Source organism: Aspergillus luchuensis, chromosome 7, assembly GCF_016861625.1.
Source record: "Aspergillus luchuensis IFO 4308 DNA, chromosome 7, nearly complete sequence".
Taxonomy (NCBI): domain Eukaryota; kingdom Fungi; phylum Ascomycota; class Eurotiomycetes; order Eurotiales; family Aspergillaceae; genus Aspergillus; species Aspergillus luchuensis.
The window spans coordinates 692260-710468 of NC_054855.1; the positions used below are offsets into that span (position 1 = coordinate 692260).

Sequence of the window (18209 nt, forward strand, 5' to 3'; positions counted from 1 at the left end):
TCGCTAAAAGCATATGAGTATAATATAATAACTCATAGAGTCAAGCCAGAATTGACACAACAATAGGATCTGGTCCTGGCACGTCGATAGCTGTGAAGAGGAGAAAGATTGAAACTATAGCATAGCAAGCAGTCTACCCAGGGTTCAGCAAAAGCATTTAAAATCTTTAGATGCTAAATCCCTGGTAAATCAACAATCTCTTCTATACCAGTTACTGCGTCCAATTCAGAGCACAGGAACCTCAACCCTCTTGACCATTCATCAGAGTTCCTGCTGCATATAGACGCGACGGAATGAGGACGGGCAATAGTGGTCCTCTTGCGTACTGCGCTCTTCCAGAAGAGGTACTGCGCGAGGGGTTCAACCACCGAATAGTCCCCCGAGAGGGATCGAAGTTGCCGATGCACTTGACTCCTGGGCGGGGGCGCAGACATCGTATGCTTCACTGAAGTTGTTGTCCCTGAGCTGGTTCGCGTGCTTTCCGAAGCAGAAGGTGAGACATCATAATTGTCTTCGGCCAAATAATGCCTGATATCTTCCAAAGATAAGCAGGTGGAAAGATTTTGCACTGGAATACTCGATAACATCTCTGCAATTCAGCTTTGGGAGGGAGGTCTCGAACACAACATCTTCTTCACCCGTTTTACTGCATGTCTGTAGATGATCTTCATAATCAGACACATACAAATAAACACACGCTTCTACACATCTTTCATCTCCTTCAATAAGACTAGACGTGCGCATTCAACGCCTCGGATCAAGACGCACGCAGCACCAGGGATAGGATATCTCGCTCCCCAGGCACAGTCTGGTAGTACAGTTATGTATCCTTACCAAAACTTTGCCTATCAATGAGATGATAGTATGGTCTTCCTTCTTTAGTAACGGAGTGCCTCCAAGCCTTTATTATCTGGTATTGGAACATTTTTCGAAAGATGGATCTTCCAAGATTTCCAGTATTCCAGTCAACAACAGATGGACAATTGCAAGATAAGCAATCTGCTTCTATGATAATTGCATACCATCTTGACATTGATACTAGCCAGAACCAGGGCACCAACACATGATCTGGTGGGCTCTGGATATATCAACAGCTAGGATCAAAATACCCTCGGGTGGGTGAGCGGCCTCAACTAGCAGGAATAGATCCAAGCTATATTGTCCCAATGGACACTGTCACACGGGTATGCGACTTCAACATATCTGGAAGGATCTCCTGATGCAGCGGGTGGGGAGGACATGCGAGGTCTCTTACAGACTGGCGAGGACTCCAAGTCGAAGACCGAAGGCACCTCAAAGAACTCTCTGCGTTATCACGAGGCAAATGGGGTATATTCCGCGAACAGGTTGAAGAGGAAGTGCCGCTCACCGTTGTGACGCTTACCAAGTCACCCAAGGAGGTTTCTACCCCCTACCGAGCACGGGAATATTGAAGAAGTTAGCAAAAAGATTCTGCCTGTCTTGTTTGCATCCACTATGATGTACACCGACCATTCGATTTGGGAACGGGCCACAATCACGAGGCCAAGGAAGACGATGCTTATAAGACAGGGCAGAAATGATCATAGGGATAGGAAGCTGCAAGCAATGATGGCCCCTATACAAACTTGTGTCTATATGCATACATGCCCTGGAGACGATATTGCAGCTCTCATGTTTTCAATGGTCATTTGGAAAGGCCGCTCACGAGAATCGGGATGGAAGCTCCCGCATTTTGCGAGTCATGGGATTTGATTTAGCTCATCATGATACCAGTATAGAAGGAGTTTTAGTTCTGGGTTCTTATAAAAATGCGTGGCTTAGTAGGACTTAGGAGTGAGAGCACTACTACTGTGACTATCTTATTGTACGTAATATAGTGACAGACATTGATTTCTAAGCCCTAGCAGACTTAGAAAGCTTGCTTTTGGAAACGACAATGAAATAATATGTTACGGCTGGGTATTACCGGCAGATTTGAACCATTATACCTGCTCCCGTTGATTATTGGGAGATTTCCGATGGCTACTCGATGGATCGAGATTTGACTTATAAGATAACTTAGGCGCAAACCAGAAACTATAGTTTCTCCCAAGTCACACTTCGAAGTAACCCTTCAGCCTTCCATTTGTTATTAAGTGCATTTTCATCGAATAAGTATCTGACACCATTACGAGTGGTATATACCGCGTAGGCCTTATATAGCATGTGAAATGAGACTTTTTCATCATATAAAGAATAGAAGCATTGCTGCCTGCCTCTTCTGAAGGGAAACTGACGTTCCGTGATATTCCCGGAATATCCCTAGAAAAACAACTGCAGAGATATAATTGCGAAGATAGATAAAAGGATCAATGCAGTTCCATGATGTACTCCCACCAATTTGTCCGAGTCGCCTCATGCCCTCTCTATTCAACTACAACATTCACAATGTCCAGCGACTCCAGCCACACCATGGAGTGTGAAGAGCCAGATGAGTGCACCCAACCCACCGAGCCCAACAAACCCATCGAGCTCAACAAAATCATCCAGTCCATTGAGCCCATCTGGCCAATCATACCTCTCAATCTCAAGCGATATTTCCCAACCACCAAGAGCGAGAGCTACGAATTCGAACCCTTCGAAGCCAGCCCAAACCCGGAAAAAGAGAGCTATAGCGATGACGAACAGCTCTTCCAAGCGCAGAAGCTCTACTTCCGGGACCACACCAACCGCAGGACGCGATACCTCTGTCTAATCATTATATACGGCCATTCCTCCCACGAGGAAGCATGCAAAGAGGCCTTACGACTATCCTGGCATCGCAATAGGAAGAAGATGTCCTCAAAGGTGATAATGGGGCTTATTATCGATGAAGAGAAACAGGCGTGGTTCCGCGGGAGTCACACTGACGAGAGGTATATTAAGAAGATGGGCAGGAACTGGGTTGCGAATAATGAGTGTATGCTGAGACGGTACTTTCGTACTTTTCGACGCGGGTTGAGGAGGCATGCTCCTAGTCCGGGGTATGATCCTGGGTTTGATTCTGGGTCCGAAAGTGAGTTAGATCTTGTTGAGCAGGATTTTCTTGGGGAGGGAGATGTGGATGAGTCTTTTGTTTCGGATGCCGTCAGTTCTGATTGCGGTGGGGAGGGTGTGGATGATGCTGTTCGTCCGGGTTCTTCTGGATCTGGTCATGATGGATTGTCTGACGGGACTGATAGTGGCGATGAGCTTTATGTCCCTGATATGGCTGAGGATGATTCAAGTAGTTCGTCATCTTGACTTCTTAGTCTTGAGCCTGTTCCTCCTATTACTCTAGGGTTCATGAATCAGCCTCTCGCTCAGACTGACAGCGATGATGACAATGACTCAGATGAGCCTGAAGTTGACCCTGATTCCTTTGACTATGAGTGAAGCATTTTTGTTTTGGGTGTCTTCTTGGAGATCTGCTTCATTTTTGACTTATTGTTCTGATTCTAACTGCTCGTGCAGGGGATCATACAGATATACCGGATACGAAAGAGCAGCTGAGCGATGTTTCATCGCTCATGCTTGCCCTTAGGCGGCGTCGTGAGCCTGCTCAGCAAGAGAATACTAGGAGTATACTCGGTGCTAAGGGACATTTGAATGATGGTGCATCGCTTGTTCTTGCTTTGAGACAACGTCGGGATTCTGCTATATAATACTCAGATGCGTTTGCGTTTGCATGTTTGATTAGTGGTATTGCTATTTACTGGGGATATTCCATATATAACGTCTGTAGCATACCACCATAGCTACTCTATTGGCATCTGAATACAAATCTACACCCCTCATCTCCTGTAGCTCGCTAGATGGACATAAAGCAACATCAAAGACAGTGAGATCACGTGATAATATCCCAAATCCCCATGATCAAGACATCCACCAAAGGAACACATCAGTCTCAATACGAAACTATTAGAAGAAAAAAAAGCCGATTCCAATCCGAACCCAAACATCTCCATCACCAATCCTTCCCGCCAAGACATAGCATACCCATCACCATCAGGTGATACCCTACCTACCCACTTACTCTGTACCAACTATCCAACGAACTACTCAGCAGCCATCCAAGCCACCAAGCCACCACCACAGCAGCAGCAGCAGCAGCCGGTTCGCTACCCAGCTAGTCTAGCTAGCTACTAACAAATTAACTAACTAGTAAGGAATCCAGAACGAACGAACCTTCTTCCACCTTCCATAAGACAAACAACATGACTGACTGACCCCATGCAGAAAAGCAAAAACCGGATGGAAAAGTTAGCTATTATGGTACTTTTGTTTTCTATTTGAGATGGGTTGCTGCCCAAGTTACGGGAATTACTATAGAGGGATTGGTTCGGGGATGTATATGTGGGTGGGTGTATATTAGGCACTCTTACTTTTTCGTTTTGCGGGAAGTTGTTAGAAGAAGGGAAGAGAAGAGTGGAGTGGAGAGGAGGGGGAGTGAGTCATACTATGTGTATGTATTGATGTATGTGATGATATAGGTAAGTGAGTAGGTATGTATGTCTTTGGGTGTTGGTAGGTATTTGTGTATGTATGTGTGCTTTTGTTCACTTGGTAGTAATACTTTGTAGAAGCAAGCCTAAGGAGTAGATGTCTCTACTTACATACATACATCACCTATCTACAGATCTCATACTTACTCATTTCTCACTAATCAATAACCGACTACACAGTATCATCATCAGATCTTGGTAACTACTATCAGTACCCAACCGCACGACACATAATACTCCCATCCACCCACTGTACGTAGTAAGCAAGTCAGTAAGTAGTAAATAGTGGGTCAAAGACACACACCATCCTCCCTCGGTCGGCCGACAGACCGACCGACCGGCCGACCGGCGCCTCCCAGAAACGGATCAGGTCATACACACCTCTTCCTAACTATTAGGCACCTACTACCTAATAGTCAAGAAGAGAAAGAAAAAAAAGTCACATCATTCATTCTGAAGAAGGGGGGAACCAGGGGATGCCCGTGGTAGCTGGAGAGAGCAAAGCCAAGGCGATTGCCAACTTCTGCACGATGATTGGCTGAAAGGCTGTGTGCTAGGCTGAATAAGTGTTCTTTAATGGGCGATGTGATTGGCTACTGCTTAGACGGTTTTTAAATTTTGTTCCCCGCAATTGTTGGGTTAGTTACTTAGTGTTTTGCTTGGGTGGATTGATCGGTGGATTGGGGGATGGAATGGGCATGGGATGGGATGGGGCTGTGTATGGATGGATGGATGTTGTTTGTATTTTTGTTGTATGGGTGGGTACTATGTGTGTGTGTGGGATGGGTGGGATGAAACATTAGAGTACTATTGAGGATATGGGTTGCTTTGGTTGCTTTGGTTCTGTCTTGTTTATTTCGTTGTTTTATTCAGGGTGATGTTGTTTGTGCGTGTGTGTGTGTGTGTGTGAGAGAGAGAGAGAGAGAGAGAGATAGTATAGAGATACCACTATCAAATAAATGGTACAGTATAATCTGGTTACTCTCAAGCATTATGTATGTAACTGTGTACAACAGAGCAGCGACAGAGAAATTACACTACCCAGAGTGGAGACATGGGGGATAAGTACTGTGCCCGCTTTATGCAGGCAATCGAGAAAACAAGCGGCTCGCTAGGTAACTAAGTGTTAGGTAGGTCACCATAAGCAGTAAGTAACTAGGTAACTACCTGAATAGGCAATTGGATTGATGCGACGAAAAAAAGCTGATCTACATGTACGAATCGGGGTTTCTGATGTATACATTTGTTCCCATCAGGGTCACTCTACATATCTACGTTCGTTGATATTGCGTTCTATTCTGGGATATTATTTACAGTTTTCTGTCTTTATCCTCGCTTGACATATACTGTGAAGTGATGGAAGTGGTTGTGTCGTGTGGTAGGTAGAAATGCCCTATAGGGTAAATAGTAGATAGCTTCCTCTCACTCCCTCACTCACCTAAAATACTGCCACACTGCATGCACATGCTACCTCAACATACTAGCTAGCACACAGCCATAAGGAGTATCTATCTGCGAAGCAAAGAGCATAGAACCCCACCGAACTTCCTGGAACCGGACTCAATTCTCATCATCTCATGCAAGCTACGAATCAGGGCCGTGCGTTAGTTATAACCAGGGCCTGAGTGGTCAGTCCACACCTGTGTCAATCCATCCATCCTAACACTTTGAACTAAGGTTAGTGTGTTGGGATGTGCCTTGCCTGCCCCTTTAGCAGGTTAATCATAATAAATCTGTTACTACTATAAGCATCAACATCATCGCTCTCAACCGACGCACCAAGTTAAAGTTGGAACAGCGCTTACTAGAGTAGGTACTGTAGCTGCCTATCCGCAGCAGGGGTTCGGCTGACTTGCCCGTTCTAGTACGGAGAGTGGTCAGGTGGTATACTGTTATTCTGGTTCGTGTTTCGTAGACAATGCCAATAAACACTACTTACGCAACGGGTATTGTGTCCGTCTGTTGAGTGTTTATAGCTTGTTTATGGAAACAGGACTGTGGGTGCTGGGTGACGGGAACGGAGCTGTGCTACGGTCGAATGTATACCGGATGCTCTTATGGATGGATGTAGGTGCTTGTTAGTCCTTAATTGTCGAGTTTATAGTGATAATGTGATGAAGTGGTGGGAGAATAGGCATCACCATAACGTAGTCTGTATGGCGTGCCTATAGAAACGACTGTATTGACAAGCTAAGACCAAGCACATCCAGGTCTCCGTGTCACCTCCGCATTAACGCAAGGAGTGATGAGGAGATGACGATCGCAACGGATGAAAAGCGACAGAGCTGCGAGTCAAGAGATCTGCCCAGTAAGTACAATACTCGGTACGAGACTCCGCAAGGACAAGAATGGCGGGGTAGGTAGGTGGCAGGCGTCTACGTGGACAGGCAGGCATAAGGCAAGGAAATTCAATCGTACACCCATTTGTGAGCAAATGCAGGCCTTGTTGATCTGAAGCAAAAGGATGAGGATGAAGAATTTAGGTGACCAGAACCGGCGGTTCACTCCCTGTCTCTCTCCACTGGAATACGGCGGGAACACCCTTCCGTGGATCCACTTGTCCCGTTCCACTGACTCTCCTGGTTGAGATGGCGCTGTTAACCTTCTCTCATGCAGTGGTTGGGCTCATGCCCGCCCGCTTGCTGTGCTTGCTTTCTAATGAGAAATTGGCGCAAAGACAATGGCTCTCTCGCCATGTGCGTATACCCGATGCGGTAGAGTAGTATGGAGTGCAGGAGGGGTCTTGTCACGGCCATTCCGTTGGTGAGTGGGGCGTGTTTCAACTCAGGCATCGTCGCTCCATCATGAATGCTTAATTTTCCCAAGCTGGCTAACTCGAATTCCCTGTTGTAGCAAATTGATCGTGAGGAGTGCACTTGCAGCGTCAGCACCTGCTGGGCTTTCCGGTGACCGGGCACGAGTGTTGGTTAGCCATCGTGACTAACAGAAGCTAGGCGACCTAGTTTCTTGTACCTGCCTGACCCCAAGACCGGCTTGACTCGTAGAAAAACGGAGGACTCGTGGGCTGAGAGAGCATAGCGCAAACTCTCCAGCTTCAATAGCAGCAGCTGCTTAGGTGCTGGGTACATACAAGGTACTGTAATATTCGTTACGGATTTCCCCATTGGGCGATCCGCCGTCTCCCACGACGCTTTCTCTTGTGCTCTCTCTCGGGCACTCGCCCGAGAGAGAGGGAGAAAGAATCCACTCATGACCTTGGCTCTTACACAAGAAAAAGCCATCGTCATGACCATCTGACCATCCATGATCATCAAGCTTAATCGCTAGAGCGAACCGGACGAGTGCTAGAGTGAAACCGGCGACACGCGGATAAATCAACGGAAAAGGGGAAGAAGCGAGGCACGGTCGGACCCAGAAGCCTAGTCCACTTTGTAAGTAGTGGGAAAAAGAATACGGCGCCAGAGCCTCTCAAGCTCCGAGCTCGAGCTCCAGCCAGCCTAAGCTCTAGCTCCACTTCCGAATTCGTCGTCTGGCAGATGGCGCGGACTACTACTCCTCGCCAGCCGTTTCGAATCACCGTCAGCCGTGAGGTCCAAGCCCTCGGAAACATAGTCCTCCAATAAAAGTCCACGCTCTCCTCATGTCAGGGAAGGCAGAACATCTGATGAGAGGGGAAAGACAGCGTGGGAGGGCAAGGTGGAGTGAGAAGACCACCTGCGATGGGGAGGACAGACCATTGACCAAGGACCCCCAACACGGCGATCCGTCGGGCGCAAGGACATTCACGTACTGCCTGGATGTAAGTAGGGGTGATTAGTAGGAGTAGCAGTATTAGTAGTATGACTATGAGCGTTTACAGAATAGCTAGTTGTAGTACCTAGTCCTACTACAGGATCATTTGCAGGCGGCCTCTGCCTATTTCGCACGGAGCCTTCCCGGGGTGCCGTGCGCATAAACAGGGAACCAGTCGCCCATGACAAGATCACAGACCTGCCAGATTGGATTTGTCTCTGGTCACGGGAAGAGATGTAATACCTCCAGTACCTACAGGAGTCACTTCCAAGCCATCCGTGCCTGCTTTGGTGGACAGATGGGTTGGCCGTCCTGGATGGAAGATTCATCTGCAGTGCCTTGAATGTCCGTGCTGGGGGCGCACAGGAGAGGAGATCTGGCCCACTTTTCCCCAGATTGTCAGGGTGAGGGCTTTTCTGGCCTTCCATTCCTGTCACCGTCTGTAACACGACCAAGGCATGCTCGGAGGGGTATGTCAATCCTCGCTAATTACCGTCCGATCTGCTCTCACGAATAGATTTCGCAGTATCTCTCAGCAGTCTGGGGAAGATCGGACGACTCGAAAGGGGGGCATCAGACTGGTCAGACGGATCACAATGCAGGGAGGACAAGAGCTCCAAGACTAGTACCTCAAGGGAAATTGGCCTGTGGTGTCACTGCCCGAGCATCTGGCCATCTCCGCACTTGTCCAACACCGGCTGATGAGACCCAAGAAAATGAGAGAGAGACAGAGAGAGAGAGGGCGCAGTGTCCAAGGTCGTCGTAGCGTGGGGTGTGGCGTCCAGCTGAGCCCGAGCCGTGTCATCCCGGCATGCAAGTAATACATAAGACCGACTAGAACGCCCCGTCATCACCACCGTCATCGGCGTCGCTCTTCCACTGCAGCAGGGCTGTCCGCGAACACATGGTGCATTCAATGCTTCAAACGTGTCCGGTCTGTGAGAGATGAAAGAAGGTCCTGACTTTTCGCCTCTCTCCTTTCGATATGCTAGAGATAGATCGAAATGCGTAGTTGCTTTTTTTGGTAGACTGATCGTCTGGTGTGGTTTTGGGGGGGCCCCAAAAGATTTACACTTGGACAAGCCAATCCTCCCGTTCTTGTTCCACCAAACCATTAGGGGGCCGGGGGAAAGTTTACTGAATAATATACGAGAACGAGATTCCCATGATCACGGTCAGTCGGTTGCTGGTTCCCACAGCAATACAAGCACCACCACCACCAACTCCACCTCCACCACTGCCACCACCTGCACATACCGGTGCGAGGCTGCTCCATAATCTGGACCTGCTTCCCGCTGGCATTGTGTCATCAGGACGGATTCGGGGTTTCCAGCTGCAGTTCGCAATCAAGGTGACGAACTCTCTCATAGCGACGCGGCCCTGTACCACTGGGGAAGGTTGCCAGTCAATCTGGTTGTATGGAGTCGGCAATAGCCTCACCGGATGGGGCAGATCCTCCACGCAAGCCAGTCGCTAGTTGCTTCGGCCATCACTAATATTTTTCACTCTAGTCTTACAGGCTGCCGGGCCCCTGGGAGAAGCAGAGAGGGGGGAGGGGAGGACCATCCATTGCATTCTGGACGGGTCTGGGGAATCACCCACACCGGCCGGTCGCCAACCGAAAGGTGTGCCCAGCAGGATCTAGTGGTGAGCGACGAGGATAATCCGTCCGGCGACCTTTCCCAGGGTGCACCATCCATGCGTAGGACTAGGGAAGGTTTATTTTCTGGAGGGGGACCCTCCCAGCTGGGGCTGTTCTACTGGGGGTAAAAACAAATTTCTCATTCGAGCAGCATCATTTGCTTTTGCGTATCCACCGTGCTGGAGCAGGAGTCAGTGGAAGCTGTAGGAACTGGAACTAGGCACTCGGCACTAAGGAAGGACGACGAAAATCAGGTCGGCGAAGAGAATCGCAGGTTAACCTAGTGAAGTTTAGCATCGCTTTGGCTCGCTTCTTTGGCGTTTTTCTCCGTCTAACGATGGACCAATCAGAATGCAAATGGGCACTGTCTTGGCGTTCCTCGACCCCCCCGCATCCATGTTAGAATTTAAAAAAAGCGCAGCCCGGGACGGGATGGATGGATGCCCTACTGACCCTGTCTTTTTTTTCCCTTTTCCTCATTTTTTTTATTTCTCCTGGTTTTTGTATTTATTTAGCCATTTTGTTTGATTTTCTTGATCATCATCATTCCCAGATCCTTTGACCCGCTATGTTAGAGAAATCAATAGAAACAAAACGCCTCAGCTTACTCAAAGTAGTAATGGTCGAACTGCCGGTATAGTTGGCTTGTCTGGCACGCTGCGGAATCTCCGAAAAGTGGGCTTGGCTCTGGCGCGCATTGTTGTCATTGTCACGGTTAATTATTGCGATTCTCCCCAGACAGGAAGCATTGATCACAAAGTTTGCCTAGTTTGGATGCCCTCTTGATGGGGTCCACTTCCATGCCTCCAATCACTCTCCCCGACCGATGAGGAGAAGAGAATGAACCAGAGATGAGCAGGAGGATACTAATGATAATCCTAATGTTGGGAAGTCCCCATTAGCATACATCACGAGAATGTTATTCCCAAGGGAATTGTTTCTCGGATTTTTCAGGAAATTAAAATTGATTATTTTTTTATTTTTTTGTGCCTTCATTATTGTTGCGCATGGTAGCTACTGTACTTATGTCGGTAGTAGTAGTAGTAGTCCGACGGGCTCTAGAGGCGTCAGTCAGTCAGTCCATAGCTCAACCATCAGAACTATAGTAGTAAGAAATCAGTTGGTAGCAAGTTAAATCATGAATTAACCACAAAAAGACGAAGAATTATAACTATAATTATAATTCTCATAATACTCCGGTGCAGCCCAGAAGTACTACTAAAAATTCTACTAACTTTCTCCTCCTACTATTATTACTGTTACTACCCTCTCGACTTGCCCACTTGGGTTGGTTACCTTTCCGTCTTGCCATCCATCCCCCTCCAACCATCCATTCACAGAGAATTACTGTTGATACCTTGCCCCATCCCCATCCCCATCGCCATACCCGTCCATACAATACGGATTGTCAGGAACATTATTCATTCCTATGACTACTGTTCGGAATCCTATTGAATAATAAGAAAGACAAAAAAAAAACCTAAAATCATTTCTTTGGTTCTACTTCCTCTTGCCAGTAAAATACCATACTATTCCTTATATTAACTCGCTTCCCCATCCTTCTCTTCTCCCGGATCTTCGAATTCAGCCTCGTTTCAAGAGGAAAGATTCTGCCTCTAGTGCACTTCCACTCTTCAATCACTGCCCACGGACGATCCACTACTACTCCTCCTTCTTACTACCACTACTATTACAACTATTCTTACACTAACAGCTAACTGATTGACTGATTGAAACCTGCCTATTCCCCATCCACTCACACCACGAAATCTTCCTGCTTAACTACCGACTAATCTCCCTCGGGTCCAATCCGTGCTTCCACTAAATCACAGCCAAGTCTTGAACTGCTCCCCACTCCAATCATAATTACTCTATAGAGAGATTCTATTATCCTCAACTCACTTCTTCACCTTCCCCTCCTTAAACAAGACCTCCCCCAGCAACCTCCTTCTTAAACCACCCTTCTTCCCTCCCCCAATATTGCCGAAGCATTGTCGCCCGTCTACTTACCCCTCTTCCTCGCGCTGGTCTAAACTCCCCCAACCAACCAACCAACCAACCAACTCATTTCGCTTCCCGTTCGCTCACCTTCCTTTCCACCTCATCCTCCCACCCCCTCTTTATCGCCCTCCTCTGTCTACCTCGCAATCATAGCTCACCTCAACTTGAGGTGTGTATGGGCCAATGTTGTCCATGCAGAAATCTCACTCCTATGTGCTCCCTCCATCCGCGACCTACAATAATGTCACCGGTCTCCCTCATGCCATGCCATCGGCCAACCCGGCAGCTGAGCGTCGCGACTCCACCCGCTCGGTCATGTTGACGGACGTCCCCGCCCTCGGCGACTGCCCATTAGTAGACGACTCGTCACTCTCGCACCGAAACAGCATCAGCACCACCGACGGCATATCTAACGATTCGCCCGCCTCGTGGGATGGCGACGCCCCTTCCGATAATTCTCCCTCTGCCGAGGTCGACGTCAAAATTCAAGACGGCTTACACCATCCATTTCCGACGACCGCAGACACCTCGCCGAAAACCTTCCGATTCAACGTGATCGCATCCCACGGCATGGAGGCGTCCATGGACGAGGTCACGCCCAAGATCGAGGAGATAGATGATGTGGACGAGTTGCAAAGCATAAAACCGGTGGGAGTGGAGACATCGATGGCCCATGCGAGTTCTACCCATCCGGATTCCACGGCTGCTCCCGTCAACGTCCCACGGAAACGTGGACGACCGCGCAAACATCCGCTGCCAGCGCCCGGGAATCAGATCAAAATCACCAAGGGTCGATCCAAGACCGGTTGTATTACCTGTCGTCGGCGGAAGAAGAAATGCGACGAAACCAAGCCAGCGTAAAGCTCCCGTCCTCCTTTGACTGGTCCATCCTGTGTCGCAACGGTCGCAGTGGTTAACTTTCTTTCCCTCCCTGCAGGTGTCTCAACTGTCAAAAGAATGCCGTAGTATGCGAGGGCTACCCGCCAAAAGAAATATGGAAGAGTGGTAAGCAGAAGCTTGAGGATGGTAAGTGCACCTTGGACCGTGGCATGCTCGAGCTGCTTTGCTGTGCGTATTTACTACTCCTGGTTGCTTATCCGGCACCTTTGATCCAATCACCTTGACACTTGTGTGAACGTTCTGACTCCTTGGTTCCACAGCAGTTCGCACCCAGAACATGGTTGCCCGCTCTCTACCGCTGCTTATCGACGGCATCGAAACCGAGATTGACCGACGCTTCCTCGATCATTTCGTCTATGGCTTTAGTCGCGTCTTGACCCTGATCAACGATGACTCCAACCCGTTCAAGGAGATCTTGCTCCCTATGGCCACTCAGCACCGAGGTTTAATGCACTCGCTCATGTGCCTCTCGGGATCGCACCTGTCGGGTCTCCATCATGATCCGATGTTGGAGGAGCGAAAGTTCTATCACTACCACCGTGCTATCAGGGATCTCAAGGATAATATCACAGCGTCTTCGGGTACTGCTGAGCAGGACCCTGAGCTTCTTATCGAAGATCCCATAATCGCATCCACGATAGCTCTCAGCTTGAACACCATCAGTGAAGGAGAAACCAAAGGAGAATACCGACCCCACATGGATGCGGCCCGGTACTTGCTGTCGACGCAGCAGCCGAGGAATGAGAAGTTCCGGCAGTTTATTGTCGAGTTCTTCCAGTACCATGATGTCTCCAACTCCATCACTTCTCTGGATCGCCGCCCCGCCCATCTGCAGGGCGGCTTACGGCTGCCTGACTTTGTGCCACACGCGCAGGCAGGGATGTTCCTTGGAGTGTTTGATGGTCTGTTCAATTATATCTCCGAGGTAACTCGGATTCGAGACCGGATTCGACAGCGGTCCAATGAAGGCTACGAGCCTGCAGTTGACTACCAGATTCTCGGTGACGCCGTCTCCATCGACTCCGCCATCCGGGCTTGGGAGACCTCGTACACGCCCAACACGCCGAATTACTACCTGGCACAACTATATCGCCAGTCCACCTGGGTCTACCTGTACCGCACCATCCGCCCGTCCCGACCAAGCGAGAAAATTGCACAGGTTGTGGACGACGGACTTTCTTTTCTGGACCAGCTACCTCAGGATGCAGGTGCATACAGTATTGTGTTGATGCCACTGTTCCTCCTGGGCTGTTCTGCCTTCGTGCCCCGCCAGCGAGAGAGGATCAAGAAGGGCTTTGAGACCCTCAAGGGCTACTCCAATCTCCGCAACATCGAGCCCGCCTTCAAGGTGGTGGAGCGAGTGTGGGAAGTGATGGACACGAAAATGGAAGAAAGTTGGGACTGGGAGAAGATCATCAGCGACATGAATATGGATTTCTTGATTACCTAGGCTATTGGCCACTTCGATTTGCATCTTGCATATTTTCTTCTTTTCGGTTCGGTCCGGTTGCATGGTCCGTCATTCTTACTGGTGACGATCTTTTCGTTGTTCGATGTATGTATTTCTTTCTTCTTTTTGTTTTTTCTTCCTTTTGTCTTCTTTCTTCTTTACCATTCTTTTCTTTTTCTGGTCTACCGAATGGCGAATGGGCAACAGGACCCAAGGGGATCAGCCCCAAAGCGAGACGGACGGACATGGCGTCAGCGGGCATGGATAGGGGCACAGTTCCGTATACCAACATACCAAAAGGGACACTGGCCGGTGGGAACGGTTTTGAGATGTATTTATATATATGACGGAGTATGCGTCTGATGAGTCGTGATGATATTGCTTCTTTTTTTTCATTCTTGTGATACATGTATAAGATTACTGCATTGTATATACAGATAGTTAAGATTATTACCCTTTATCAATCCTTATACCAGGATCAACATTATACCAAATTTGACATAGTCGTAGTCATCCATCAACCCTGACAATAGCTACAGCAAAATACCCACTAGTCAACTACCCACCTCTCCCAATGCACCCAACTGAATAGTACTGGCTACCCAAGGCAACCTTTAGTTACAGCAGTAGGTCCGAATTAACTCTCCACTGACACATACCTGTTCCTGAATATGCTTGCTTTTTTAACCCTTCTTATCATCATCCGTCTTATTTTTTTTTTTCTTTTCTTTTTTTTTCCCCCCTTCCCCCTGCATTCTGCAATTCATATGGTGTATGGTTGTAGATAAGAAAGCTCCCGCTAATCTCTTTCCCCTCTCGGGATTTGGCTAACTAGTAAGTAAATTCGGGTTTGGAGTTGGTTGGGCATGAATGAGTCATTGCTGGTACTATATTCTATTTTATTTCAGTCTAGGAATTAATGGATGGATGGGTTTGGCATGTAGATCATATACATATACCTTGGCTTTGGCTATTGTAAGTGCTGATCTACTTATTAGTAACTAGAGGTAGATTTGTTTTTTTGAATGCTATCTAGGAAGGAGCGGAGCTGAAAGCTGAGAGAGAGAGTGTGTGTGATATGGATGATGATCGTGATCGTTGCTGATTTTATGATGTATGTTATTTACCTGGTTTACGAAGGTGGGTAATAACCACGGACTGGTATATGTTAATACGTATATCAAATCCAAGGAGTTAAGTCTATTCTATTCGATCTATATCTGTTCTCAGGGGGGTAAGGTACTATCCAGCTGGCTGGAGTCTGGTCCAGGATGGATGGTCACGTTGGGGTTTTCAGTGTGTGGATCAGGAGAGATGGTATTAATCCATCACTGCATAGTCCCATAGTCAAGGCCCGGTTCCTCAGTCGGAATAGGTTGCATGTGCTCTGTTGTTCGAGGGCCGGTGTATCTCCTGTTCATCTAGTCAGTATGTTTCTCTATAAGTCATGTAGAAATAGAACGATAACTCACCCCCTCGCAGCAACCCACCACCAAACCATCGCAAACGCAGCGATGAAAATACCGACGCAGATACCGTAGTTCCTAGTCACTAATCAGTCTTGTCCAGATACCCAATTAAGGGATATAAACGCACATATTCGACACCGTCACCGGCACCGTCGGCGGAAAGAACAGCACCGAGCTGATAAACATCACCCATATCACCGAGACCCAGTTAATGTACGGTCCCCATCGTCCCAACGTAAATGGTCCTTCGACGAACTTGACCTGCTTTCGGTATATCTGATGTGTTAGGATCACAGATACGTAGGAGAGGTCTAAGGCTGGCGCGGTGATGCTGAAGATCGCGGTGGCGGTGTGGGTTGAGCCGATGGCAATGCAGTTCAGGCAGATGCTGAAGAAGACGACGAACCACACGGCGTTGACGGGGGTTTGGGTGTATGGGTTTATTTGGGAGAGGAAGCTGGGTGGGTTGTGCTGTTAATTTGGGTTTGCTTGTTGGGATGAAGGGGGTGGAGTAGGGAACGTACGAAGAAAAGGGCAGGGCTTCGTCACGCGCAAAAGCGTAGGCCATGCGAGTGTCTGCTAGCATGGCAGAACAGCCGGTGAAGAATTGTACGAGGATTGCTAGACCCCACATCGCTGAGCCACCTAGCTTCCCTCCGGCGTTGAGGAAGATCTGGGCTGCTGGGAGGCCGGTGGGGGTGTTGAGGATGCCTTCGTAGTCGGTGAGACAGAAGCACATTGATATAGTCAGGATCCAGCCGAGTATGCCGGATACTATCACGGCCCATTGGATAGCTAGGGGGCCTAGGGCTGCTGCGTTGTGGGTTTCTTCGGACATGCTGGGACTATTTGTGAGCGGGTCTGGGTATTGGCATAGATGTAAGGTAGACTTACTGTGTGGTTCCGTCGTAGTCGGTCATTGTCCATGCAACTGAGATGAAGCCTAGTAGGAAGGAGAATACCTTTGATCCCCAACCAGATCCATCTGTGAAGTGGGTGAACACCCAGGTAGCTGGTTGCTTCTCCGGGGTGAACCATAACAGGGAGAAGCAGATACAGAAGGTCGCGGCAACTGGTTGGTCAGCTGTGTTCTAATTACTCGAGAGAATGACATACTATTTATTGGGGCAAACCAAAGGAAAATCTGGTGCAGAGATTTGGTGGTCATTGAGCAGATCACACCCAGTAGGCAGAGCAATATCACAGACAAGAGCACCGTATCCAATGCAGAACTATCCCGTTAGCTAAGATAGTTGACAGACTACAGGCGATGACCTACGGTGAGTATGAATACTCCCCATCCACCAGCTCCGAATTCATACTCGCGCAAGCAAGTAACATTTGACTGACAGTATAGGCGACACTGGACACTCCCGCCGTTTGTCCAAGGAGGTTACACCAACCCTGTACCCAGGAGAAAATAGGCACACGCTCATCTGGAACTACATGCTTGGTGACAAAGTACATGCCTCCGGCAGTAGGGTATGCAGAGACCAGCTCTGCCACCGAGCTGCCGATACACAAGGCCATGCAGGAGCCCACGAACCAACACCATACTGCGGTTGCCGGGCCTCCTGCAGCCAGGGGAGCTCCGAACGTGGCTGGGACTGAGCCTAGTATGCCTAGGATGGAGATGGCATAAGAGACGGTGGACCATTTTGAGAATTCACGTTTCAATTCCTGGACTGTCAGGCACCAGATGGTGGATACAGGCGCTTAGGCCATACCTGTTTGTAGCCAATGCGGGCTAAAAGAAGCTCGTCATTGTCGTGGATGGTGGCCATCGCACTGGGAGTGTGGATATAGTTTTACCTAGAATCAAATGAAGCAACGAGGGCGAGTGGTGGGTTCGAATGCGATATTCAGGGTAGTTCTGTAGATTCTGACCAGTGATCGTCGGGCTCAGTCGATGCGGAACTTCACCCGCTCAGTTGCCGATCAAGAGTCGGTGAGAACCCCGCGAGGATCACCACGGACACTGGCGATAAATTTGGGTAATTTAGAGGGTTAACAATGAGAAAAAAAAAAGAGATTAGTAGACATCCAACCTATTGATCATGAAATCGGACGAAGTTCCATCACCAGTCGAAAGGAATTGGAAATCTAGCAGAAGTGGCTGGGAGGGGGGCAGATGCAATGAGATGCATTTCTTATCGGGGCCGAACTGATAAATCCCAGCAAGGGCATCCCTACCTCCAATCTGAGGATAACTTGTCCCAAGAATAATTTCAATCATCGCATCTCGATCGGAGGGAAGTTAAGTTGCTGCACTAAGGTCCAGCTCTCGGATACCTGAACGGAATGCTTTGCTAATGTCCTGATGTATGATTGAAGAGATAGCTTTTGGGGTTCGGCTGCGTTGAGCCGTGTAGATGTCCTGGAGGGCATCCACGCATAATAGGGTATGGAGTATATAGCGACTGACGATTAGCAGTGGCTTAACGCTCATTCATGATGGCTCCCAATTTAGCTCAACCTAGTACTCATACCTTATGTTCATGGCATGGAAA

The 18209-nt window shown here is 48.5% G+C and overlaps 4 protein-coding genes across 4 annotated transcripts; 2 read left to right on the forward strand and 2 right to left on the reverse strand.

Moving 5' to 3' along the window:
• Positions 1-2343: 2343 nt before the first annotated feature.
• On the forward strand, positions 2344-3243 carry AKAW2_70278S (uncharacterized protein; the record flags this gene model as incomplete). Its single annotated transcript, XM_041682841.1, has 1 exon — positions 2344-3243. One exon carries the CDS (start codon positions 2344-2346, stop codon positions 3241-3243), a length of 900 nt encoding a protein of 299 aa, XP_041547162.1.
• Positions 3244-7411: 4168 nt separating this feature from the next.
• On the reverse strand, positions 7412-7756 carry AKAW2_70279A (uncharacterized protein; the record flags this gene model as incomplete). Its single annotated transcript, XM_041682842.1, has 1 exon — positions 7412-7756. The coding sequence occupies one exon, from the start codon at positions 7754-7756 to the stop codon at positions 7412-7414; it is 345 nt and encodes a 114-aa protein (XP_041547163.1).
• A 4307-nt stretch (positions 7757-12063) lies between these two features.
• On the forward strand, positions 12064-14230 carry AKAW2_70280S (Zn(II)2Cys6 transcription factor; the record flags this gene model as incomplete). The annotated part of the gene is made up of 3 exons (XM_041682843.1): positions 12064-12737; positions 12818-12948; positions 13041-14230. 3 exons carry the CDS (start codon positions 12064-12066, stop codon positions 14228-14230), a joined length of 1995 nt encoding a protein of 664 aa, XP_041547164.1.
• Positions 14231-15558: 1328 nt separating this feature from the next.
• On the reverse strand, positions 15559-17483 carry AKAW2_70281A (amino acid permease; the record flags this gene model as incomplete). The annotated part of the gene is made up of 8 exons (XM_041682845.1): positions 15559-15643; positions 15703-15774; positions 15827-16156; positions 16224-16538; positions 16594-16771; positions 16816-16931; positions 16979-17379; positions 17427-17483. The coding sequence occupies 8 exons, from the start codon at positions 17481-17483 to the stop codon at positions 15559-15561; spliced, it is 1554 nt and encodes a 517-aa protein (XP_041547165.1).
• Between the last annotated feature and the right edge of the window lie 726 nt (positions 17484-18209).